Source organism: Microcaecilia unicolor, chromosome 1 (assembly GCF_901765095.1).
Source record: "Microcaecilia unicolor chromosome 1, aMicUni1.1, whole genome shotgun sequence".
NCBI lineage: Eukaryota > Metazoa > Chordata > Amphibia > Gymnophiona > Siphonopidae > Microcaecilia > Microcaecilia unicolor.
In genome coordinates this window covers 772196578-772224299 of record NC_044031.1, presented here as the reverse complement: position 1 = coordinate 772224299, position 27722 = coordinate 772196578, and the positions used below count along the sequence as shown (strand labels likewise).

At 44.8% G+C, this 27722-nt stretch overlaps 1 protein-coding gene across 1 annotated transcript in view; it reads right to left on the bottom strand.

Annotated features, from left to right (window-relative positions):
* The window catches only part of FAH (fumarylacetoacetate hydrolase), a 72476-nt gene that overhangs the window by 8342 nt on the left and 36412 nt on the right, over positions 1-27722 (bottom strand). The window contains exons 9-10 of the mRNA XM_030189837.1: positions 16226-16356; positions 13534-13609 (exon numbers count right to left, since the gene is read on the bottom strand). Coding sequence (XP_030045697.1) covers positions 13534-13609; positions 16226-16356 — 207 coding nt within the window. The remainder of the gene's footprint in view (positions 1-13533; positions 13610-16225; positions 16357-27722) is intronic.

The following is a 27722-nucleotide window of genomic DNA, read 5'->3' as shown; positions in this document are numbered from 1 at the left end:
CTCAAAAAAGATATAGTAGAATTGGAAAAGGTACAGCGAAGGGCGACGAAAATGATAGTGGGGATGGGACGACTTTCCTATGAAGAGAGGCTGAGAAGGCTAGGGCTTTTCAGCTTGGAGAAGAGACGGCTGAGGGGAGATATGATAGAAGTGTATAAATAATGAGTGGAATGGATCGGGTGGATGTGAAGCGACTGTTCACGCTATCCAAAAATACTAGGACTAGAGGGCATGAGTTGAAGCTACAGTGTGGTAAATTTAAAACGAATCGGAGAAAATTTTTCTTCACCCAACGTGTAATTAGACTCTGGAATTCATTGCCGGAGAACGTGGTACGGGCGGTTAGCTTGACGGAGTTTAAAAAGGGGTTAGATAGATTCCTAAAGGACAAGTCCAATAGACCGCTATTAAATGGACTGGAAAAATTCCTCATTTTTAGGTATAACTTGTCTGGAATGTTTTTACGTTTGGGGAGCGTGCCAGGTGCCCTTGACCTGGATTGGCCACTGTCGGTGACAGGATGCTGGGCTAGATGGACCTTTGGTCTTTCCCAGTATGGCACTACTTATGTACTTATGTACTTATGTACTTATGTAAGAGCTTCCTTAAAAGAATCAAAAGTAAGAAAACCACAAACCAATTGAAGCAGATGTTCCATAATCTAGAGGCTACAAAGAAGGCCGAATGTCTAGTTGATTTGTAATGGGCACAGACGGGAGAGGGAAGAACTAACGATGATCATCTAAAGAATGAAGAGATCTGCAGCAGATATATGGAGAAATCAAAATAAGAAGGTACTCCAGAATGGCGAGCTTTAAAAGCCAGGCATAGGACTTTAAATTGAATCCACTGTCTGACTGGTAACCAATGAAGTGAGTTCAACAGAGGTGAACAGGAGTCAAACCAATTGGCATTACAGAGAAATCAAGCAGTCGTATTGTGCAATGTTTGCACGCGTTTTAATTCAAATTGAGAATAGAACAACCTGTTATCCAGCACATTCTTGTTTTATCCTGGTTGAATCTTAAGACATGTTTGGAGCGTGGTAAACCTTACCCGTTTTAAATATAGATAGGGCAGCAATGATGGTTTCCGTGCTGTGGCCCTTAGAAAAGCCTGATTTATCTTGGATGCAATACACATGTTTGATCTACATAAGTAGACAACTGATCAAAGACCAAACGCTCAGTCAATTTAGAGAGAAAGCACAGATTGGAAATAGGCAGATAACTCTTCAGATGGGAACAATATCATCTGATAAACTAGAGGAAATTAAGACATGAGCTAACAGATAACTTCAACCAAGGAGGAGGAACAGTTTGATCTACATAAGTAGACAACTTTGAAGAGGTGGGCTTTGAGCAAGGATTTGAAGATGGGTAGGGAGGGGGCTTGGCGTAAGGGCTCAGGAAGTTTATTCCAAGCATAGAGTGAGGCGAGGCAGAATGAGCGGAGCCTGGAGTTGCCGGTGGTGGAGAAGGGTACTGAGAGGAGTGATTTGTCCTGTTAGCGGAGGTTTCGGGCGGGAACATAAGGGGAGATGAAGGTAGAGAGGTAATGAGGGGCTGCAGACTGAGTGCATTTGTAGGTAAGTAGGAGAAGCTTGAACAGTATGCGGTATTTGATCGGAAGCCAGTGAAGTGACTTGAGGAGAGGGGTGGTATGAGTATATCGGTTCAGGCGGAATATAAGACGTGCAGCAGAGTTCTGAACGGATTGAAGGGGGGATAGATGGTTAAGTGGGAGGCCAGTGAGGAGTAGGTTGCAGTAGTCAAGGCGAGAGGTAATGAGAGCGTGGATGAGAGTTCAGGTGGTGTGCTCAGAGAGGAAAGGGCCAATTTTGCTGATGTTAAAGAGGAAGAAGCGACAGGTCTTGGCAGTCTGCTGGATATGCACGGAGAAGGAGAGGGAGGAGTCAAAGATGACTCCGAGGTTGCGGGCGGATGAGACAGGGAGGATGAGGGTGTTATCAACTGAAATCGAGAGCGGAGGAAGAGGAGAAGTGGGTTCTGGTGGAAAGACGATAAGCTCGGTCTTGGCCATGTTCAGTTTCAGGTGGCGGTTGGACATCCATGCAGCAATGTCGGATAGGCAGGCCGATACTTTGGCCTGGGTCTCCGCGGTGATGTCTGGTGTGGAGAGATATAGCTGGGTGTCATCAGCATAAAGATGATACTGGAACCCGTGAGATGAGATCAGTGAGCCCAGGGAAGAGGTGTAGATAGAAAAAAGAAGGGGTCCAAGGACAGATCCCTGGAGAACTCCAACAGAGAGCGGGATGGGGGTGGAGGAAGATCCATGAGAGTGTACTATGAAGGTGCGGTGGGAGAGGTAGGAGGAGAACCAGGAGAGGACAGAGCCCTGAAACCCAAATGAGGACAGTGTGGCAAGAAGTAAATCATGATTGACAGTGTCAAAAGCAGCGGATAGATCGAGGAGGATGAGGATGGAGTAGTGGCCTCTGGATTTGGCTAGGAACAGGCAATTACAGTCTTTAGAGAGTGCTGTTTCTGTCGAGTGTAGAGGGCGAAAACCGGATGCGGATCGAGGATGGCCTGAGAGGAGAGAAAAATCAAGGCAGCGGCTGTGAACGGCACGCTCAAGTATTTTGGAGAGGAAGGGTAAGAGGGAGATGGGGCGGTAGTTGGAGGGACAGGTAGGGTCAAGTGATGGTTTTTTGAGGAGAGGTGTGACTACGGCGTGCTTGAAGGTGTCAGGGACAGTTGCAGTGGAGAGAAGAGGTTGAGGATATGACAGATGGGGGGGGGGGGGTGACAGTATGAGAGATGGTGTTAAGTTGGTGGGGATGGGATCAGAGGAACAAGTGGTGCATTTCGAGGAGGAAAGAAGGCGAGCGGTTTCCTCCTCGGTGATATCAGGAAAGGAGGAGAAAGAGGCCAGGGTTGGTTGGTTGAGGGAGAGGGTTGAAGGGTGAAGGGGAGGAGGTGGCGTGGTAGTGAACTCAATAATATTATAATAATATTATAATAATATTTCTTTCATTGCTAGTTGTAAATGGATTTGGGGAAAATCCACTATTTCTGGGATAAGCAGTATAGAATGTTCTGTACTTTTTTGAGATTTTGCCAGGTATTTGTGACCTGGATTCTCCACTGTTGGAAACAGGATGCTGGGCTTGATGGACCTTTGGCCTTTCCCAGTATGACAATATTTATATACTTATGACACTTCAAGTCACGCTGCAGATCTCTACAAGTTCAATAATGGTCAGAGTGATTCACAATAAATCTAACAGAAAAAAGCACCATAAAATTATAGAAAAGTAATACAGGAGGAAGTGACGTCATGGAGGGGAATGGAAACCTGACTCCTTTGCTCCACTAGAGCGGTGATAAGAAATTAGCATACATACCCGAGTTAATCAGTTAAAGTCCTTAATTTATGACGAGGATCTTTAGAAACGATGGCAGCGCGGAAGAAGCTAGCTAAAGTCCAGTTTTCTGCAGACAAGTGGGCGGGCGGCTCAAGTACGGTATCGAAGGCGGTGGCACTCCGATCCAAATTGGCCAGACCATGAGGAGCAGACTCTGAGTGATAATGAGCTCACTAAAGGTGACATGGCGCACTGGTTTCAGGAGCTGAAAGCTGACTTGGGAGCGGTTTGGAGAGACATTCAAACAGAAGTTTCAGAACTGCGGAATGAGGTACGAGAGATTGGACGTTGATTGGAGCAGACAGAAGAGCAATTAGATAGCTATGCAGAGGACCTTTGGGGCTCCAGGAGGATTTAAAGTTGGAAAGAAAGGTGAGGATGGAACTGCAAACCACCCTGGAGAACCCGAAGAACAGGTCCAAGTGTGGAAACCTTCGATTCAAAGGGGTCCCGGAGGATGAACAGTATAAAGACTGTGCAAAGGTTGTTAAGGAGATTTGCGCCCAAATATTGCAAACTGGAGAAACCAATAATGGAGAATCGGATCCTGTTTCTATTTCCCTGGATAGGGCTCACAGAAGTTTGGGGCCTCAGAAGCGAAATATGTCACATGACATTATAGTGTGTTGTCATAACTATTCTGTGAAAGAGGTGGTGTGGAGATGAGCGAGAGCTCTGGGAGATATTATGTGGAACAACTGTAAAATTCAGATTTTTCAGGACTTAGCTAAGGCCACCCCTCCAGCGTCGGAAGGAGCTACGAGAAGTGACTGGTTATTTGCAAAAAGTGGGTTCCAGGTACCGATGGCTTTTTCCCTTTGGATTACAATATATTTTGGGTACTTACACGAAGAAGATCCAAACTGTTGCAGAAGCTTGGAAAACTCTCAAGGACCTGGGATGTGCGGATCTACCTGACAGGGAGGGGGTGCCCCGAAGTCATGATCCTTCCAGCATCCAAAAGTCTAAGTGGCAGAAGGTCCGTGGGGAACACAAGCGTGCGTCCTCAGGAACTCAGGCAGAGGCGAACACGGCGTCATAATGCGCACTTGGACTGAGTTTATTTTCTCTGTCTGAAGATCTGAGAGTTGGATTAACGGGCTTTTTTTGTGAGAACTTTGTAGGGGTTGCTAGAGTATGGATGGTGTAAGGTGTGAATATGAGATGTGATATTATGAGGGTGGTTTGTGAGGAGGGTATGTGGGATGATTGAGTCAGATGGAGAGTCTAGTGTATCTAGGAAAGCGAATAGAATGTTGGGTGTTATTAGGAAGGGTATGGAGTCCAGGTGTGCGGATGTTATAATGCCGTTGTATCGCTCCATGGTGCGACCGCACCTGGAGTATTGTGTTCAGTACTGGTCTCCGTATCTCAAAAAAGATATAGTAGAATTGGAAAAGGTACAGCGAAGGGCGACGAAAATGATAGTGGGGATGGGACGACTTTCCTATGAAGAGAGGCTGAGAAGGCTAGGGCTTTTTAGCTTGGAGAAGAGACGGCTGAGGGGAGATATGATAGAAGTGTATAAAATAATGAGTGGAATGGATCGGGTGGATGTGAAGCGACTGCTTCACGCTATCCAAAAATACTAGGACTAGAGGGCATGAGTTGAAGCTACAGTGTGGTAAATTTAAAACGAATCGGAGAAAATTTTTCTTCACCCAACGTGTAATTAGACTCTGGAATTCGTTGCCGGAGAACGTGGTACGGGCGGTTAGCTTGACGGAGTTTAAAAAGGGGTTAGATAGATTCCTAAAGGACAAGTCCATAGACCGCTATTAAATGGACTTGGAAAAATTCCGCATTTTTAGGTATAACTTGTCTGGAATGTTTTTACGTTTGGGGAGCGTGCCAGGTGCCCTTGACCTGGATTGGCCACTGTCGGTGACAGGATGCTGGGCTAGATGGACCTTTGGTCTTTCCCAGTATGGCACTACTTATGTACTTATGTACTTATATTTCTAGGGTGAGTATGAGAAATGTTATGATACTCATTCCTGCTCCAGTGCATATCCTTAGGGAGTAAATTGACCAGACAGGATGCAGGTCAGTTGGGTGGGGAGGTAGGAAGGGGGGGGGGTCATGGAATGTCAATGGTATGAATGATCTAGGGAAATGAAGTATTGTTTTTCGGGAGTTAAAGCGTTGTAAATGGGATGTAATTTTGTTACAGGAAACTCGTATGCGGAAAAAAGATATGCACTTATTACAATGTAGAGGGTACAATGAGTGCTATGCCCATGCAGATCCTTGGGGGGGGGGGGGGAAGCAAGCAGGGTGGATTGGTGATTTATATAAGAACTGGGGTTTCTTTTGTTAAGGAAAATATACATCTTGATGACACGGGGGCGATGCTTGGCAGTCAGAGGTCATCTTGGTGGCCTCCCGGACGGGGGTGAAATGCGCCCTCTTGTGGAGCTGCGTGAGGAGTATGGGCTGCCCTTTTCGGATTTTTTTTCCCTACCTACAAATTAAGCATTATCTTTCTAGCAGGGGGTAGTTAAAGGTTAACCCAGATGAGAGTCAACATTTGGAGAATTTGTGGGCTTCTATGGGGAAAATTAAAAGGGTTATTATTCTTTTTTATCGATTTATTAGAGGGGATGAGTTTATTAAGTTTCCATATATGAAAGCATGGGAGGAAGATTTGGGATGTGAATTAAGTGTGAATGAATGAAAGCGGTATGACTGGAAGTGAAGAAAGCTTCCAACAATCAAAGACAGCCAGCTACATATGTGTCACCTCCCTGCTAATCACCTTGAAAGTGCTCTGTATTTCCCCCCCTCCCACCCTCTGCTTCCTCTATGTCTCCAGACAAACCTAGAAACAGCTGCCGGAGCATCTCTGGGCTAGGAGGGTGTGAAGCATTAGCTGCTGTGAGATAGATCAAGGAGGACCCTGGCTCAGAGCTACTCCCCCCCCCCACGCTCATTAATTTATCACTAAAACCAGACCCAACACCGGATCTCTGCAGATGAAAGGCTAACTAAATTTATACACAAGATCAGACCACTAGATTCCGCACCTAAATGCAAAGTACTATCACGCATCCAACCATCAGAACATGGTCCTAGTAGTAGCCACAGGGAATAGAAACCAAAATGAATACCCCTAAACTACTCCTAATAACCTACTCCTTAACACTGATCACCCCACTTGCAGAAAGTAATATCATACATACTACACAATCATCAAAGATCAATCAGACACACCACACCTTATCAAACAGACAACATGAACAAAAGAAGAACACTAACATGCAGCCAACCACAACAGAAGGGAAAGAAGGGTCCAAACAAACTCACCTTAACAAAGAAACGTCAACTATTAAAAGTACACACATTGCCAAACACAGAAGACCCATTCCAAACAACACAAGTGGGCTACATCAACGCCAGATCTGCAGTAAACAAAACAGCAATACTAACAGACTAGATCATGTCAGAAAACCTTGACCTACTCTTCATTACTGAAACCATGACCAAAAGGACCCTATAATCCATGACCAAAAGGACCCTATAATCCTAGACCTGTGCCCCCCAGGATACAAAAATCACACATTGGTCCAGGAAAGAAAAAAAGAGGCGGAGGAATAGCACTAATCCACCGATCACATTTCACCACCGAAACCACTGCCGAGTCCATAACACCTCAACTAGAAATAGCCTCAATTAGAATCCACAACAACACCCTGCACGATCACTTGAACTGTATCCTGTTTTACAGACCTCCAGGTAATTGGAACAAAGGCCAGACTAACTTCATGGACATCATCTCAAACACGTGTAACCAACTCCAATATACTAGTATTAGGAGACATCAACCTTCACTTAGAAGACCCAAACTCTACCAACGCATGAGAATGTAAGGAATTCCTCCGTTTATGGGATCTCAAATGGCCACAAATGCAAGCAACCCACGAAAAAGGGCACACACTCAACCTCATCTCACACAAACTCTCATCAGACCAAAACTTAATAATAACTGATATCAAATGGACAGAAACCCCATGGACAAACTAAACCTGTCCCTGCATTGGCGGAAGAAGGGATCACAATGAACACAAGAACACTCATCCTACAGCACAAGAGGTCAAGTAGACACGAAAACATTCTGGCAACTAATATACAATAACGAATGGTCAACACAAACAGACTCCATTTTCTACCTCATAGAATGGGATAAAAGATGCAAAAGCATAATAGATGAAATAGCACCCTTACAAACTAGAACCTCACACAAGCATAAATCGATACCATGGTTCAACGATGAAATGAAAAAGCTAAAAACACAATCCAAAAAACTCGAACGAGCATGGAAAAAAAACAAAAGATGAACATACACTTAACACCTGGAAACAAATACAAAGAAAATACAAATACGCAATAGACAGACCAAAAGATCATTCTATAAAACTAAAATAGGGACAGATTACAAAGACACAAAGAAACTATACCAACTGGTGAACAAGATCCTAGACACCAACCTGGTCACTACAACGAATACAGACATCCCATCTGCAGATGAACTTGCTAAGTATTTCAACGAAAAAATTGTAAAACTACGCAACATGCTACCTGAGGACACCACTGACATCGAAAACTTCCTTAATGAGCTGGACCCAACCACTGAAGAATACCCGGCTGACCGGACCTGGTTTATTTATTTATTTGTAGCATTTGTATCCCATATTTTCCCACCTATTTCCCACCTGTTGTTAAACTTCACCCTCCTTACTGTTACCCAGGCGATCAGCAGGTTCTCCAACACACACTGTAAACTGGATATCTGTCCCAGCTACCTAATGACATCCGCCCCTAACCGCTTCATAGGAAACCTCACATCGCACCTGAATTACATGCTTCAGCAAGGTCTCTTCCCTAAGGAAAATGGCAATATCTCGTCGCCTCTTCGCCACCCTCAACTCCCTACTTAAAGTGCCCTCCACTCCCACCCCCCCTCACTCTCTCCTCAAACACTAGCTGACTACTTCCGCGATAAAGTGCAGAAGATAAACCTTGAATTCACTTCCAAGCCTTCTCCTCCCTGTGACTTCTTAACCCACTCCCTCAACCAACCTAACCTGGCCTCCTTCTCCTCCTTCCCTGAGATCACCAAGGAGGAAACTGCTCGCCTTCTTTATTCCTCTAAGTGCACCACCTGTTCCTCTGATCCCATTCCCACCAATCTGCTTAACAACATCTTTCCTACAGCTATCCCCTGAATCTGTCACATCCTCAACCTCTCTCTCTCTCTCTCCACTGCTACTGTCCCTGACACCTTCAAGCATGCTGTAGTCACACCACTTCTCAAAAAACCTTCACTTGACCCCACCTGTCCCTCCAACTACCGCCCCATCTCTCTTCTACCCTTTCTCTCCAAATTACTCGAACGCCCTGTCCATAGCCGCTGTCTTGATTTCCTCTCCTCTCAGGCCATCCTTGATCCGCTTCAATCCGGCTTTTACCCACTACACTCGACAGAAACAGCACTCTCTAAAGTCTGCAATGACCTGTTCCTTGCCAAATCCAAAGGCCACTATTCCATCCTCATCCTCCTATCTGCCACCTTTGACACCGTCAATCATAATTTACTTCTTGACACACTGTCCTCATTCGGGTTCCAGGGCTCCGTCCTCTCCTGGTTCTCTTCGTATCTTTCCCAACGCACCTTCAGAGTATTTTCTAATGGCTCTTCTTCCACCCCCATCCCGCTCTCTGTTGGGGTTCCTCAAGGATCTGTCCTTGGACCGCTACTTTTCTCTATCTACACCTCTTCCCTGGGCTCGCTGATCTCATCACATGGTTTCCAGTACCATCTCTATGCTGATGACACCCAGCTTTATCTCTCCACTCCCGACATCACAGTCGAAACTCAGGCCAACGTTTTGGCCTGCCTCTCTGATATCGCTGCCTGGATGTCCAACCAGCATCTGAAACTGAACATGGCAAAGACTGAACTCCTTGTCTTTCCACCCAAACCCTCCTCTCCTCTTCCCTCACTTTCAGTCTCTGTTGACAACGCCCTCATCCTCCCCGTCTCTTCAGCCCGCAATCTCGGAGTCATCTTCGACTCCTCCCTCTCCTTCTCTACCCATATCCAGCAGACAGCTAAGACCTGTCGCTTCTTCCTCTATAATATTAGCAAAATTCGCCCATTCCTCTCTGAACAGACCACTCGAACCCTCGTCCACTCGCTCGTTACCTCTCGTCTTGACTATTGCAACCTTCTTCTCGCTGGCCTCCCGCTTAGTCACCTATCCCCCCTTCAATCTGTCCAAAATTCCGCCGCACGGCTTATCTACCGCGTGAACCGATACTCTCATATCACCCCTCTCCTCAAGTCGCTTCACTGGCTCCCGATCCGCTACCGTATACAGTTCAAGCTTCTCCTATTGACCTTCAAGTGCACTCAATCTGCAGCCCCCCATTACCTCTCTACCCTCCTCTCCCCGTATGTTCCCACCCGTAACCTCCGCTCTCAGGACAAATCACTCTTATCCATACCCTTCTCCACCACCGCTAACTCCAGACTCCGCCCCTTCTGCCTCACATCACCTTATGCCTGGAACAGACTTCCAGAGCCCATACGCCATGCACCCTCCCTCCCCATTTTCAAGTCCTTACTCAAAGCCCATCTCTTCTCCCTTGCTTTTGGCGCCTAATCACCCTCCCCATTCATGTTACCTACACTGACTAAATAGTTTGTAACCTTTAGATTGTAAGCTCTTTTGAGCAGGGACTGTCCTTCCCCATGTTAAACTTGTACAGCGCTGCGTAACCCTGGCAGCGCTATAGAAATGCTAAGTAGTAGTAGTAGTAATATCTTACTCACCCCGATACCACAAGACACCAAGAAAAAAAACAAATGAAATCACTAACTACCGTCCAGTAGCATCGATCCCGTTGGCAGTCATACTGATGGAAAGCATGGTAACCAAACAACTTACAAATTACATAAACAAACATTCAATACTACATGAATCACAGTCAGGTTTTCGTCCCCTCCACAGTACTGAAACAGTACTAATCACTCTCCTAGCCAAATTCAAATAGAAAATAGCAACAGGCAAAAACATCCTCCTCCTCCAATTCGATTCAATATGTCCAGTGCATTCGACATGGTAAACCATAACATATTAATACGATTACTATACAAATTTGGGATTGGTGGAAACATACTTAGCTGGCTCAAGGGCTTCCTAACCACAAGAACATACCAAGTAAAATCAAACTCAAGCATATCACCACCGTGGAAAGCAGACTGTGGAGTACTGCAAGGATCACCGCTATCACCGATACTCTTCAATCTAATGATGACTCCACTAGCCAAATCCTTATCCAACCAAGGCCTCCACCCTTCCATATATGCAGACAATGTCATAATATACATTCCGTACAATACCAAACTGACAGAAATCACCAACAAAATCAAGCTCAGCTTGAACATCATGGACTCATGGGCAAATGCATTTCAACTAAAACTCAATAAAGAAAAAAAACTCATTGTCTCAACCTCTCATCCCAACACAGCGCGGACAATCCCACAAGTAAAAACACCCCAGACTATACCCTTCCTATATCAGACAGCCTGAAAATCCTCAGCATTACAATAGACCACAATTTAACACTAGAGAGCCAAGCGGCATCCACAACAAAGAAAAATGTTCCACTCAATGTGGAAACTCAAACGCCTGAAACAATTCTTTCGGAGGGAAACATTCCGCAACCTGATACAATCAATGGTGCTAAGCCACGTAGACTACTGCAATGGAATTTATGCAGGATGCAAAGAACAAAACTTAAAGAAACTCCAGACCGCTCAAAACACGGCATCTAGGCTTATATTTGGAAAAACGCAATTTGAAAGCGCAAAACCCCCTCCGCGAAAAACTGCACTTGCTCCCAATCAAAGAACAAATTGCCTTCAAAATCTGTACCCTGGTCCACAAGATTATCTACGGTGAAACCCCGGGATAGATGACAGACTTGATCGACTTACCAACTAGAAACACATCAGAATCAACATGATCATATCTAAATCTGCACTACCCAAGCTGCAAAGGACTTAAATACAAATCAACTTACGCATCCAGCTTCTCCTACATAAGCACACAACTATGGAACGCATTGCCAAAAGCCTTGAAATCGACGTACGACCACCTCAACTTCTGGAAATCACTAAAAACTAACCTGTTCAAAAAGGCATACCCCACCGATCCAACTTAAATGCCTGATCCCTGCAACACAACAAAACTAAAGTATGTAATGAACAAAACGCAACTCTTCCGATGTACGTTTCCTTAATGTGGCTATGCCATATGAACTCATCTTACCACGACATCACTTTGTATTTGTTCTCACCGGAGTCTGCAAACGCCTCTCCGGTACATTGAGCCTACAAATAGGTGGGAAAATGTGGGATACAAATGTAACAAACAAATAAATAAAAATATGTGTTTTGATTAAAGAAAATGAATTTAAAGTTTTAACTAGATGGTACTACACCCAACAGCGGATTAAGGGAAAGGGGAAAGGGAAATGGGACTTGACATACTGCCTTTCTGAGGTTTTTTGCAACTACATTCAAAGCGGTTTACATATATTCAGGTATTTATTTTGTACCAGGGGCAAGGGAGGGTTAAGTGACTTGCCCAGAGTCACAAGGAGCTGCAGTAGGAATCAAACTCAGTTCCCCAGGATCAAAGTCCACTGCACTAACCACTAGGCTACTCCTCCTCTAAAGGAAATGTTTCCTGGGGCTACAGACTTATGTTGGAGATGTGGCAAAGACATTGGTTCTTTTCTCCACATTTGGTGGACATGTGGTCAAATACAGGGGTACTGGCAGAGCATTACTCAGTCTATGGCAACCATGTTGGAGGCTGTGTGCTCCTGTGATCCTAAATGGTGCCTGCTTGGGTGGGGGAATCGAAGAGGATTGAAATGGCAAAAAAGACTTAAGCGACTTTATTTGCTGCAGCAAAGACAGTGTTAGTGGCTCATTGGAAGCAGAGTAATGGTCCCACCATTTCCACTTGGCTGGTGAAAGTTCGCTTGTTGAGGGAACTGGAAAAACTGACAGATCGCCGATTGGGGAGGTTTGATCCCAATGCGGATGAGTGGATACATCTGGATCGTTTATTGAGTAGGGTTTAAAGGGGAATGGGAAGTCCTAACTGTTTAGTACTGAGTTTGATTTGAAGAGGGATCTTGAAATGATGCCAATTGTTTGATATCTTTGTACAGATGTAACTTTTTCAAAACTTTAATTAACATTTATTGTAAAAAAAAAAAAAAAAAGAAAGAAAAAAGTAATACAACCAAGAACATTCACTCTTTGCAGGTTACCCTCATGCATCGCAAGCCCTCTGGCAGGCTGTCCCAAATACTTTCTGGAAAAAAGAGTTTTTTAACTTAACCTTAATTTATTTGAACGATGTCTCGCCCCTAAACACCTGCTGGAAGCCGATTCCATGGTGCAGAAGCATACCAAAAAACCCCGCACTGTATAGAATTCAACTGGGTTTGTGATGAAGCATGGAATGTCAAAAAAAAAAAAAAAAAAGAGTTAGCTGACCTTAATACTCTACCTGGAGTATAAGGATGGATCTTAGTTGCCAAATAAGAGGACACTCATTTATGGGTCAAAGCTATAATTTTATACAAAGGTCAAAACTCTACTGGGACCCACTGATAAAGATATAACCATTCAGAGACCACAGGGAGATCAGCAAAGCTCTAATCAAGATTTGCTAATTAACTCTTGCACAAAGATTATTAGATTCAGTTATTGGCAGATCCCTCCTTCATCAGAAGGATCTGGATAGGAAGCTGTCTTCTTAACTTTCTTTCAGAAACATGCAGACTGTAGATCATTTGCTTAATTTCCATCTGCTGGCTGGCCTGTCCAGCACTTCAGATTCCAGCAGCTCCCAGGAGTTACACTTCAGACATGGTTTTTTTTTTATGATGCTGCCACCCTCTTACAATCTTTATCTATCTGTGGTACATCTTCAGATGCCAGCAATAGATAAGAAAAGAGGTATGCAGGAGATGTAGAGTTCCTCCTTCTACACAAACACTGTAAACAAATGCATTACATAATACAAACCCATGATTAGTTACAGAATAATTACCTTTAATGGCCACAGAAAGGTTTATATCAAAGTTGTAGGGAGCATCGTCAACAAGGTAGGGAAGAGGCAAAGGATCCTGAAGAGAGAGCAGGCAGATATTACAGGATGTCAAATGAATTAGCCCACCCTAGACACATGGGTGTAATCATGTTCCGAAGGATTTAACACACTCCATACATCAAGCAATTCTAAGAGATCACATAACAAAGGGACTTCTTTAGACTTATCTACCCTCTCGCTCTTTGTAGCATGAGATTTGTTTAATTCCAAATGACTTACACGATTAAGGTCAACTCCAACTATCGTAGGAATCCCCTCCAGCTGCTGTATGTGTTTCAAGCGTTCCCTACAAAATGCAGCGTCATAGACATTGGGGCATAAATGGACAATAAAATCTTCCTGCAAGTTCCAAATTATTCTGTATTGCACTACTACTACTACTACTACTACATATCATTTCTAAAATGCTACTAGATGTACCGCCAACTCTTTACAAAATAGTATAATGCTAACTTTTTTCAAAACTGCAAGGGCCTCTATATACCCACCCACCCAGCACCGCTTTAATTTAGAGCATTCTAAGCAATCTCAATGGATTTCTTGTAAGAATGCTACTGATGCGTGGAGTCTATTAAGGGCTTGTAAGATTTTTGTTTTGCCTTTTAACTGGCGAGGACAGGCCTCCAACGGTCCAGGACACATTTTAAGTTTTATTTAAGCTACTCCTCTACTCTGATGGTCCCAAAGGATATTTTCTCTGGCTAGTAAAGCGAACAGTCCCAACCTCCGCTTCTCCCCCTTAAATTTCCTGATAGAAAGTTACCAAAGTATTAAAACCACCTGGGCCTTCCTTCAATATCCTCCCTCTCAAACCCCCCCCCCCCCCAAAGTTTTTCCCACATAATGCCCTACACATACACATTTGTTCCCACCTTCTCTTCCCACCCCTTCCTCCCTGTAACTTCCCTTACATGAACCTCCCTACCCACTTGAGTTACAACCATGTTTAAACATCCCACTTCAACCCAACCCTCTGAGCGGCTAAATACTATGAAATATAGTGTATAAAAAAAGGGAAAGAACATATGTTTCACAAAATAGGTAACAAACAATATTTAATCTCATCTATCTAGAATGTCGTCCCATGTTTGTGAAGCTTAATCAAGGACAAATTAAATGCAGGTTAATTAACCTTCCAAGTTGTTATGAGCTTCTCAGCCCTAGTACTACAACAGTCTCCAAACAGCAGCAATAAGTCCTTGAACAAAGTCTCCAACATTTAGGGGGCCTTTTACTAAAGCTTAGCTTGAGTTATCTGCAGCAGGGCCCATTTTATTCCTATAGGCCCTGCTGCAGATAACTCAAGCTAAGCTTTAGTAAAAGACCCCCTTAATCCACTAACCGCTGTGATCGTAAACACTTATTAGTCACAGCTACCAAAGGCAAGAACAGCCATCTGGTGGAGTAATAACCAGGCTGGTATGCCTTAAAGATGTGGTCACTCAAAAATGCAGATATGTTTGAAGCGCCCCAGAAAAAACTCATAAACTCCAGTACTAATCGTCATGAGGACTCAGATGATAAAATCCTTTCATGAAGAACACAGTAGGCTTTAATGAAAATCTCCCATACATCATTCAGTATCCCCATGAGCCCAAATAGTGTTTGCCCTGTCCAGTCGAGGGATAAGGAAAGAAGAGTTTATTTCAGGTTAAATATCTCAGCAATTCCTCTTCCCGTTCTTCCTTCCCGTGAAAAGTGAATAACCAGGACAACATAAATTAGTTAATAAAGGAGTAGAACAATCTGACAACCAGGTTTCTACAATAAAAACTAAACCCATATCTGAACTATTTATTAAATCACTTAACAATTCACTTTTGTTGCAAACCGGCCTTGCATTAATACAACAGGGAATTGGCAAATTAAATTCAGAAAAAGTATTTAAGTCAACCAAAGAGACTTGTCCAAGAACCTGCTTTTGCGACCTAAAGACTTTTTCCTTCTATGATATGACCTGACTAATGCTGTGGCTCCTGAATGTCCATTTTCCAGATCTATATAGAAATTCATCAGAGTTGGATCCAGAGACTGCCAGGAGACCCAGGACCAAAAACCAAAACCAGGCCATTTTCTTAATAAAACCCATCACTGCAAATTAAACAATAAAAGAAACCTTTAAAAACAAATCTTAACAGATAAAGAATCTAACAATGTACAATTCCCAACACCAACCCCCCCCCCCCCCAACTTCATTACTAATCTATCCAAGTGACTATATATCGGCAATCAATCACGTAGCTACAGCCATAAAATTTACAAAGTGGTACCTCAAAAATTCGGTAACCACTAAACCAACAAAAAAAAGGCTACGCACTTTGCCACAGAAAAAAACATGCTTTAGGCGACGTGCTGAGCAGCATCGCACTGCCAATCCCTTTAGTCCCACCAACGTCTGATGTCAGGAATAGGGGGCGGAGCAAGCTCCCACGCCCAGACAGGATAGAAACAGCTGATCACCACAGATAACAGATTCCAGTCAGATCCTAGTGTGCATACACACACAGAGAATGTAAAGTACCGTAAATAATAACGGAGAGATTCTAGGTTGATCCTGGCGTGCACACACACACAGATTGTAAACTAGTCCATGTGCTTACATTTTGTAGCAGCTCCTGTCTGCCTTACTTACCTGCACTGGATTAGGAAGCACAAAAGGCATGAGAGCCTCCATGGGTACTACCCATGGGGAGATTGACGTCCCAAAGTTCTTGCCGAGAAATGGTCCCAGTGGAACATATTCCCATTTTTGAATATCTCGTGCTATGAAAAAGTCATAAGTGGAAAAAAAGAAAATATATTTATTTCCAGACCTGCCATGATACAAATTAGGTGGGATGAAGGGAGAGCTCTTCTGGTGATGATGGAAGGGAAGGAACCCATGTACATAGTTTTCAATGAATCACTCAGACACATCAGAACCTAGAACTGCCAGCAGAGAAGACCCAGAATCCCCCAGCAGCGCTTTACAGTTCAGGGTTAGTAGCGCAAGGTGAGTCCCCTGTACCTGCAGGGCCTATAGTCTTAGTCTACCTATTCTGTGCAAAAGGTAGAAGCACCCTGGGTGTACCATATATGTTTCAATAAATCCCTAACACAATGTCTACATGGTACAAAGTTAAATATGATGCAAAAACAAGAAACAGTCTTCGCAAAAATATAAATAACAAACAGAACAGCGAAGCAGGCTCAAAGTAAATGGACGATGCTCCAGATAAAAATCCATTATTTATTGATCGATGGACAAGACTCGACACAGCTATGTTTTAGCCTAGAGGGCCTACATCAGGAGTCTTTTGCGATCAGAACAATCAATCCTTGTATTGATTGCTGATTTAATGGAGATGCAACGTCTACACTCGAGATTAGAAAGCCGACAAGAGTACTTTTTCATTCTGATGCAAGAGATGTTGCAGCTCCATTACAAAATCAACAATCAATACAACGATTGATTATTATGATCGCAAAAGACTCCTGATGCAGGCCCTCCAGGCTGAAACACAGCTGTGTATTGTCCATCGATCAATAAATAATGGACTTTTATCTTGAGCATCTTCTTCGCTGTTCTGTTTGTTACAAAGCTAAATATGACATCTTCCTGCAAATGTTCATATATAAATTACTATTTAATTGTTGATTATAAGTTGGAAATGAAAGCAAGTAAACATAACAGGCGCAAAAAAAAAGTTTGGCACCATTCCAGTTGATTCATTGCTACTTTAAGTTGTTAACAAGGCCCATAATTTTGAACATAAGAACATACGCAAAGTGATGCATGTGGGAAAGAGGAACCTGCACTATAGCTACGTCAAGCAAGATTCCACATTAGGAGTCACCAACAAGGAAAGGGACCTAGGCGTCATCATTGATATGTTGAAACCCTCTGCTCAGTCTGCTGCGGCGGCTAAGAAAGCAAATAGAATGTTAGGTATTATTAGGAAAGGAAAAGAAAACAAAAGTGAGGATGTTATAATGCCTTTGTATCGCCCCATGGTGAGACTGCATCTCGAATACTGTGTTCAATTCTGGTCACCGCATCTCAAAAAAGATATAGTGGAATTAGAAAAGGTACAGAGAAAGGCGACAAAAATAATAAATGGGATGGGATGACTTCCCTTTGAGGAAAGGCTAAAGCAGCTAGGGTTCTTCAGCTTGGAGAAAAGACGGCTGAGGGGAGATATGATAGAGGTCTATAAAATAATGAGTGACGTGGAATGGGTAGATGTGAATTGCTTGATTACTGTTTTCAAAAATACTAGGTCTAGGGGGTGTGCAATTAAGCTACAAAGTAGTACATTTAAAACAAACTGGAGAAAATATTTCTTCACTCAATGTGTAATTAAACTCTGAAATTTGTTGCCAGAGAATGTGGTAAAAGCAGTTAGCTTAGCAGGGTTAAAAAAAAAATTTCCTAAAAGAAAAGTCCATAAATCATTATTAAGATGGACTTAGGAAAATCCACTGCTTATTTCTAGGATAAGCAGCATAAAATCTGTTTTACTGTTCTGGGATCTTGCCAGGTACTTGTGATCTGGATTGGTCACTGTTGGAAACATGATTCTGGGCTTGATAGACATTTGGTCTGTCCCAGTATGGCAGATTGCTTTGCTTCCACACACATGGGTCTGCTCTTCCTCTGTCTGGCTTCCCTTGCTTCTCTCCTATTGGTCTTCCGGTTCCTCCTTCCCCTGCTCTTGTCCTGTGGCTGTGCCCCTTCTCCCTGCTGATGTCAGACGGAAGCACTTTATCAGCTGAGCTCTCCCTAGACTCCTTGCTTTGGCTTCTACTTTGGTAGGTGTTACTTGCTCAGTAGTGTGCTTCTCCTCTACTTTGTTCTTCATTGCTGACTTGGCCTGTACCTGGATTACTCTCGTGTCTGCTGCCTGCCTCCTGACTCTGCCTGTACCTGGATTACTCTCTTGACCTGCTGCCTGCCTACTGACTCTGACTGTACCTGGATCACTGTCTTGCCTGCTGCCTGTCTGGCCGTCATGTTCATCACCCCACTTTCTGCTCCATCTCGTAAGCCCCGCAGGCCATCCGCACTTAGGGGCTCAACCTCTGGGGAACGGTGGTCAGCGCAGGTGAAACCTGGGGTTGTCTGGCCGCCAAGCAGAACCTGGTATGAGTACCCGGCTCGGCAGCGCTCTACTTGGTACAAGAACTCACAGATGTGACAGTAAGCCGAAGCCCACCTCTTCAATGTCGCGTTCGGCACCTAATCACTACACCTCTATTCAGGAAATCTTGACTGCCCCAACTTGACATTTCGTCCTTTAGATTATCAATAGAAATCAAACAAAATAAAACATGGAAAAGAAAATAAGATGATACCTTTTTTATTGGACATAACTTAATACATTTCTTGATTAGCTTTCGAAGGTTGCCCTTCTTCCTCAGATCGGAAATTAGCAAATGTGCTAGCTGACAGTGTATATAAGTGAAAACATTCAAGCATTACTATGACAGTCTGACAGGGTGGGAGGAGGGGGGTGGGTAGGAAGTATGCATGGGGACATCAAAGCATATCATTGATATTCTAACAGGATGGGTGTGGATAGGTGAGGGGAGGGTGATCAACAGAGACATACAGCTTTATGGTTTATAATGGGCTAGGAACCCCAGATCCTTGTTAAGTCCTTTCTGTTGGGTGTTAAAATATTCAATCATTGGAAGATGAGCATCTTCCAATGTGGTATATATCACTCAGTGTAAAAAATGTAACGAAGGATGCTATATTGGAGAAACAGGCCAGATGCTTAAGACAAGATTCAATTTACATAGACATCATATGAACAATACTGGTGCCAGCAGGGTTCCCACGCCTGTTGGTCAACATTTTACAGGACCAGGACACTGTACCAGTGACTTCACAGTGAGAATCCTGAAAGGTAACTTTAAAACCATACAAGAACGTAAGACCTTTGAAGTCAGAATGATTGAATATTTTAACACCCAACAGAAAGGACTTAACAAGGATCTGGGGTTCCTAGTCCATTATAAACCATAAAGCTGTATGTCTCTGTTGATCACCCTCCCCTCACCTATCCACACCCATCCTGTTAGAATATCAATGATATGCTTTGATGTCCCCATGCATATTTCCTACCCACCCCCCTCCTCCCACCCTGTCAGACTGTCATAGTAATGCTTGAATGTTTTCACTTATATACACTGTCAGCTAGCACATTTGCTTATTTCCGATCTGAGGAAGAAGGGCAACCTTCGAAAGCTAATCAAGAAATGTATTAAGTTATGTCCAATAAAAAAGGTATCATCTTATTTTCTTTTCCATGTTTTATTTTGTTTGATTTCTATTGACAACCTTAAGAGTGGACTAACACGGCTACCACAGTCCTTTAGATTGTAAGCTCCTTCGAGCACGGACTGTCCTTCTTTGTTAAACTGTACAGTGCTGCGTAACCCTAGTAGCGCTCTAGAAATGTTAAGTAGTAGTAGTAGTTTGCTGGACAAACTCGACTTGGCGAATTTGGTCCAGGTTCTTCAGCAACAATAGGCCCAGCTGAATCGTCTGTCCGGAGTCCTGCAGGACATTTGTTCCCAGTTGTCTACTCTTCAATCCCAACGGCAAGTTCCTGCTGCACTGTCCGGACCAGTTTTACCCACTCCTGGTTAAGGCTCTCTGAGCCTCTCCGGTTTGACGGTACCCCTTCCGCTTGTCGAGGGTTCCTCAACCAATGTCTTATGTTTTTTGAAATGCAACCCGGAGTCTTTTCCTCCGATAAACTCAAGATCACTTATATAATCTCCCTGCTCTCCAGAGCAGCCCTGACTTGGGCCTCTCCTCTCTGGGAGCAGCGGGATCCTCTACTCACTGATCTTGGGGAATTTCTTCGCCACTTTAGGTTAGTTTTCGATGTGCTTGGACGTCCCTCTTTGACAGCCGGAGAACTTCTACGGATTCAACAAGGCAATTGCTCTGTAGGGGCATATGCCGTACGCTTTTGAACCCTAGCTTCCGAGGTGAGATGGAATCAGGATGTCCTCACCGCTATCTTCTGTCAGGGGTTAACGGGCCGAATCAAAGATGAATTGGCAGGCCGGGAACTTCCGACCACATTGGATGTCCTGATTACTCTCTGCGTCCGTATCAACGTTCGGTTTCAAGAGAGGACACAGGAACGTTCTGCTCAGCGTCAATCACAGAGACCATCTCCTCGGGTGTCGCGTCCTTCTTCTCCTAAAGGAGCTACTGGCACCACTTCTGGAATCTCCAAAGAGCCGATGGTTATCAGGCGGCATCGCCTCTCTGAGAAGGAAAGGGCTCACCGTCGGGACAATCAACTCTGCCTCTATTGTGGGCAGGCTGGCCATTTCCTGAGATATTGCCCGAATAAACCTGGAAATGCGTTGACCCAGGGCCTCTGAAGGGGGTGGCTCTGGGTCGATTCTCACCTCTTCCGGATAATCTTGTCTCCGTCCCTATTTTCGTGCGCTGGAAGGAACTTTGTATTAGCACCATGGCTGTGATCGATTCAGGGGCCGGAGGGAAATTTATTGATGCCAGTCTCCTAGTCCAGCTTGGAACTCCCTTAATGGCCTGTAAACCTACGTTACAAGTGACTGACTCTACCCTACTCCATTACCCATGTCACTCGGCCATTGCAGATGCAAGTAGGAATTTTACATAAGGAAGAGATTCAGCTTCTGGTTCTTCCCCGGGCCATCCATCCTGTTATTTTAGGCCTGCCTTGGTTACAACAACAGACACCAAGTATCAAATCAACTGGACCACTATGTCACGATTGTGACTGTTTTCCTTGGCTGTGCTCACCTCGCCCTCTGGTGGCCGATGCCGATGGCTGCCGTGGACTGTATTGCTGTCTGTCCTACATTCCAGACTTTCTTTCCGGTCCGGTCCAAATATTCTAGCCCTCCAGACTTGGTTTGAAGTTTGGCAGCTAGCCTCACCCTTAAGCTGCCTTGAGATTGCTGCAGCTGAGCCTCAGCTGCTGATGGGCTTTATTAACTACCTGGAAACTTTCTGCTTTGCCTTTGCAACGTCCAGGTTGGTGTTTTTGCTTAGTGCACTTCTGCCTTGTCTTGTTTCGCCTTGTTTCTTAGTTAGTGTCCTTAGTCTGTATTCCTTGCCTGCTTTGAGTCGCCTGAATCCTGTCTTGAACCCAGCCCTGATTGCTCCTTCCCTGTCTGCTTTTGGCTTCCTTTCCCTTTTGTTTGTGTACCTTGTATCCTGCCTGTTTGAGACCCTGTATCTTCTATCCTGTTCTAGCCAAGCTTGTGTTTGTATCCCTGTCTGTTTGAGACCCTGTATCTTGAATCCTGTTCTAGCCAAGCTTGTGTCTGTATTCTGTTTGAGACCCTGCATCTTGAACCCTGTCTAGTCTAGCTTGTTTCTCCCCACTCGGTCCAGTAAGTCCTGCCGGCTACCCGCACCTAGAGGCTCAACCCCTAGGGAATGGCGGTCAAGCGCAGGTGAAGTCCTGTTCCAGTGACACTAGTTCCTGATTCCTGCAAACCAAGGAAACAACAAGTCAAGCGGAAGATATTCAGAAGGACCAGACTGAAGTCACAGATGTTAACAGTCAAAAATGATGATTTATTAAGACCCTACACGGTCCGTGTTTCGGCCAAGAGGCCTTCTTCAGGGGTCTTCAAATTGGCAAATACAGATAATCCAATCAAAAGTGCTTATGTGATAAACCTATCTGGATGGAACTCAGAATAAGAGCGCTGAGTCTGTCCAAATACAGCATAAGCCTCCAAATCTGCTTATTCCTGCCTCGCTTGCCTACAGCTTCTACTCCAGTCCTGTTGGTCCAGTCCTGGTTGGAGGGTTTTGCCTGCTGCTGCCACTCCTCGTCAGCAGCCCAAGGGCTCACGATTCCAGACTACCCTTGAGAACCTAACACACTAGCGATATCGACCAGTGGCGTAGCCAGACCTGACATTTTGGGTGGGCCCAGAGCTAATATGGGTGGGCACTATATATATAGATATAGATAGATATAGATATATAGATATAGACAGATAGACATGAGTAGTGTTTCTGCCACGCACCGGTCCACCCAGAGAAAACCGCCGGTGACAAATTTTTTTTTTTTTTTTAAACTAGGCACTGCAGAGACCATCCCCACCCAAAAACCCACCAAAATGAGAGAAAGACAACTTTTTAAAAATTAAGCTAGCTTGCCACTATTAAAATTTATTGTTGGGGAATTTTTGGGTGGGGATGGGCTCCTCATTGCCCTAGGCACTGGCAGTGAAATGTCTACCCCCCCCCCCCCCCCCATCCAGAAGCCCACTACCAGACCACAGCCATCATTTTGATAACAAAAGAGTAATCAAAATGCTGGCTGGTCATGGTGCTGGGCTTCTGGGTGGGGGTGGGCTCTTCACTGCAGGGCAAAAAAAGGTATATTTTAATCATTAAATATGTACATTTTTTGCCCTAGGCAGTGAAGTGCTTACCCCACCCAGAAATTCCACAACAATAAATTTTAATAGTGCCCACCAGGCTCCAGCTAGCTTAATTTAAAAAAAAATGACATGATGTTAAAATGATGATGTAAAAAACCCCCAAAAAGCATTTACAATTTTATTACCTGCTGCTCTGCTGGGCTGGGCTAGCTGCTGGCAGCTGCTGCTTGGCAGTAAAGTTACCACCTGGGGCCGACAGGAACTCGAGTCGATTCTGGAACGATCTCTTCTGAATTCGAAGGCCACCCAATTCCCACGTTTCCAGGGAGGGCAGGGCCAGGCTCGCACAACCCTGCGTGCATGCATGTGGCCATGCAGCTATTTTTTTAGCCTGCCCTCCCTCAGAATGATGCCACCACGAGCGAGCGGACGGAGTGGAGCGAGAGCGAGGCTGAAGCTGAACATGCCGCTGCGCACGCACAGCCACATCCGGGTCATACCGCGCTACTGCACCACGTAGGATGGATGTGTGGAATAACAACCACGACGCGACGCACTCTGCCTCCTCTCCTGAGTCTAAGCCCGAAGGTAGGTGGGCTGATGATGTCTGAGCCTGGGCACGGGTGCCCATGAGTACGCTAGAGGCTGTGTGACTGTGTGCACTACTGCGCTTGGGTGGTGGGCGGGCCTGAAATCGGAGCCATAGGACAGGAAAGATCAGCTGCTGAGCTGCCAGAGCGCCGCGGGTGCCGACTGCTGTCTCTGCCGTCACGCTGTTGCTGCAGTTGTGTGTGCGCTTGGGTGGGTGGGCCTGGGCCCACCCAGGCCCACCCGTAGCTACGACCCTGATATCGACAGTTGGGGTTCCCAATGTTTTGCTTCCTGTCTCACGCCGGTGGTTCCTCCTCCGAGGACTATTTCTGCCTCCCCCGGGGGCCTGATTCCCTGCGATGCTTCCCTTCCTGTGGAATATCGAGAGTTCCAAGATGTTTTCAATGCCCAGGAGGCTGATTCCTTTCCTCTGCATCGTCCTTTTGACTGCCCTATCGAATTACTTCTGGGCAAGACACCACCTCGGGGTCGGCTGTATACCTTCTCCCAGGAGGAATGTAAAGTCATGCAGGAATACATTCAAGAAAACCTCCAAAAGGGCTTCATCAGACCCTCCTCCTCTCTGGCGGGGGCAGGTTTCTTCTTTGTAACCAAGAAGGATGGCTCTCTGCGACCTTGTATAGACTACCGGGGTCTTAATGAAATAAACATTAAGAACCGGTATCCGCTCCCTCTGATTCCAGAACTTTTTGACCATCTGCAGGGAGCATCTATCTTTACCAAGCTGGATCTCCGAGGCACCTACAATCTGGTCCGAATCTGACATGGGGATGAATGGAAGACCGCCTTTAATACCCATGAAGGACATTTCGAATATCTAGTCATGCCATTTGGCCTTTGTAATGCACCTACGGTCTTTCAGGAATTCATTAACTTCATTTTTCAAGATCTCCTGTACTCCTCAGTCATAGTTTACCTGGATGATATTTTGTTTTTTTCTGCTTCTGTTCAAGACCACCCTCGTCATGTCCACACTGTTCTCCAACGCCTCCGGGACTACCGTCTCTTCGCCAAACTAGAGAAGTGTTCATTTCATCAACGGTCTATTCCATTCTTGGGATATATCATCTCTTCAGAGGGGCTCCAAATGGACCCCACCAAACTCCGAGCCATCCGGGATTGGCCCATGCCCCAGGGTCTCCGGGCCTTGCAACGTTTTTTGGGGTTTGCTAACTACAACCGGCAGTTCATCCATCAATACTCCTTTATCACTACCCCTCTTACTGCACTGACCAGGAAGGGTGCTGATGTGAGGAACTGGACACCGGAGGCCCAGGAGGCTTTTGCCACCTTAAAGCAAGCCTTTCTCTCTGGTCCTGTGCTTCGAAGCCCGGATATTTATTTATTGCATTTGTATCCCACATTCCCCCACCTATTTGCAGGCTCAATGTGGCTTACATAGTTTGTTATGGCATAGTCATTACATGATATCAGATACACTTAGTATTGTATAGAGATTAAGTAAGGGAAGAGAGAACGAAAGTGTTAAGACAGGATAGTGTGGAAGGTGGACTTTAATAATTGGAAATATTGGTGTAGTAATGTTGTACAGGGTATGGGTTCTCTTAATATGCCTTGTTGAAGAGATGTGTCTTCAAAGATTTGCGGAAGTTAGTTATCTCGTCAATAGCTTTCAGGACTGTAGGCAGTGTGTTCCACAGCTGCGTGCTCATGTAAGAGAAGGTGGTGGCGTGTAACAGCTTGTACAATCGTACAGATTTTGAACGCAATGCGTTCCTTAAGTGGGAGCCAGTGACGTTTCTCTCTTAAGGGTTTTGCATTTTCATATTTGGTTTTTCCAAATATGAGTCTGGCAGCAGTATTCTGAGCTGTTTGGAGTTTTTTTGATAGTCTGTTCTTTGCAACCAGCGTACAGTGCATTGCAGTAGTCCAGATGACTTATTACCATTGATTATACTAAGGTACGGAATATGTATCTCGGGAAGAAAGGTTTTACTCTTTTGAGTTTCCACATGGAGTGGAACATCTTTTTCGTTGTGTTCTTCACGTAAGCATCGATATCAAAAAACATTCATTTTAGAGGTGGATGCCTCTTCGCTGGGGGCAGGGGCCATTCTGTCTCAAACCTCAGACTCTGGCAAGTGTCAGCCCTGTTTCTTTTTTTTCCAGAAACTTTTCTCCGGCAGAGCATAACTACACCATTGGGGACCAGGAATTGTTGGCCCTTAAATTGGCTCTCCAGGAATGGCGATGTCTCCTGGAGGGGGCCTTGCACCCCATCACAGTAATCACCAACCATAAGAATCTCCTATACCTTCAGGATGCTAAGAGACTAAACCCGTGACAGGCATGCTGGTCTCTTTTCTTTGCCCGTTTTAACTTCAGCCTGGTATTTCGACCTGCTGAAAAGAATATTCAGGCTGATGCGCTATCCAGGGCCTTCAACCCTCCCAAAGAACCCGAGGAATCCTACCCCATGCTTAATCCTGCCTGTGTTGCCTCCACGACTGTAGTTTCTTCCGTCAGCACGAAGTCCTCTGTTCCACCCAAGTCCAGGAGGAAGGTTCTCAAATGGGGACACTCCTCCACGTTTGCTGGTCACTCCGGATTCCGCAAGACTTTTCATTTAATCTCTCAGTACTATTGGTGGCCACGCATGGCTCAGGATGTCTTACATTTTGTTTCCACCTGTCCCATCTGTGCCCAAAACAAATCCTCTCCTGGCAAGCCGTGGAGATTCTTACAGCCACTGCCAGTTCCACAGCTCCCTTGGCAGGAAGTATCCATGGACTTTGTTACTGATTTACCACCGTCGCAAGGTCACACGGTCATTTGGGTAGTGGTGATTGATTCTCCCGTATGGCCCATTTCATTCCCATGAAATCTCTCCCTTCGGCCACTACTCTTGCCAAGAATTTCATCCAGCATATATTTCGCGTAACCTTAGGGTCATCTTCGACTCCTCCCTCTCCTTCTCTGCACATATTCAACAGACTGCTAAAACCTGTCGTTTCTTTCTCTATCACCAAAATTCACCCTTTCCTTTCTGAGCACACTACCAGAACCCTCATCCACACTCTTTTCACCTCTCGCTTAGACTATTGCAACTTGCTTCTCACAGGCCTCCCACTTAGCCATCTCTCTCCTCTTCAATCTGTTCAAAATTCTGCTGCACGACTAATATTCCGCTAGTGTCGTTATGCTCATATTAGCCCTCTTCTCAAGTCACTTCACTGGCTTCCTATCCGTTTCCACATACAGTTCAAACTCCTCTTATTGACCTATAAGTGCATTCACTCTGCAGCTCCTCGGTACCTCTCCACTCTCATCTCTCCCTACATTCCTCCCCGGGAACTCCATTCACTGGGTAAATCTCTCTTATCTGCACCCTTCTCCTCCACTGCTAACTCCAGACTCCGTTCCTTTTATCTTGCTGCACCATATGCCTGGAATAGACTTCCTGAGCCGGTACGTCAAGCTCCATCTCTGGCTGTCTTCAAATCTAAGCTAAAAGCCCACCTTTTTGATGCTGCTTTTAACTCCTAACCCTTATTCACTTGTTCAGAACCCTTATTTTATCATCCTCACTTTAATATTCCCTTATCTCCTGTTTGTTCTGTTTGTCTGTCCTAATTAGATTGTAAGCTCTGTCGAGCAGGGACTGTCTCTTCATGTTCAAGTATACAGCGCTGCGTACGTCTAGTAGCGCTATAGAAATGATAAACAGTAGTAGTAGTAGTATGCAGGATTTGATTCTATTGAAACTTCCCATTAAACCCCCTGCTGTGCCACTGTACTTACTCCAGCTGATGAGAGCTCTATTTGAGCAACTAAATTCCTGACCTTTGAGGTACCTGTCTTTGAAGGTCAAATCTTTGGTGGCAGTTACTTCAGCTTCCAGGGTTAGTGAGCACCAGTCCATAATGACTAAACCACCTTACACTAGTTTTCAACAATAAAGTGGCTCTGTACATCATCCAAAGTTCCTTCCTGAGGTCCTGTTGGAATTCCATCTTAGTCAATAGTCCTTCTGACCTGTTTTTTTCCCAAAACCTCATGCCCACAAAGGTGAAAGTGCATTGTATACTTTGAGCTGACAACAAGGTTTGTCCTTCTATCTAGAGCAGACTACAATTCATAGAAAGTTCACCCAGCTC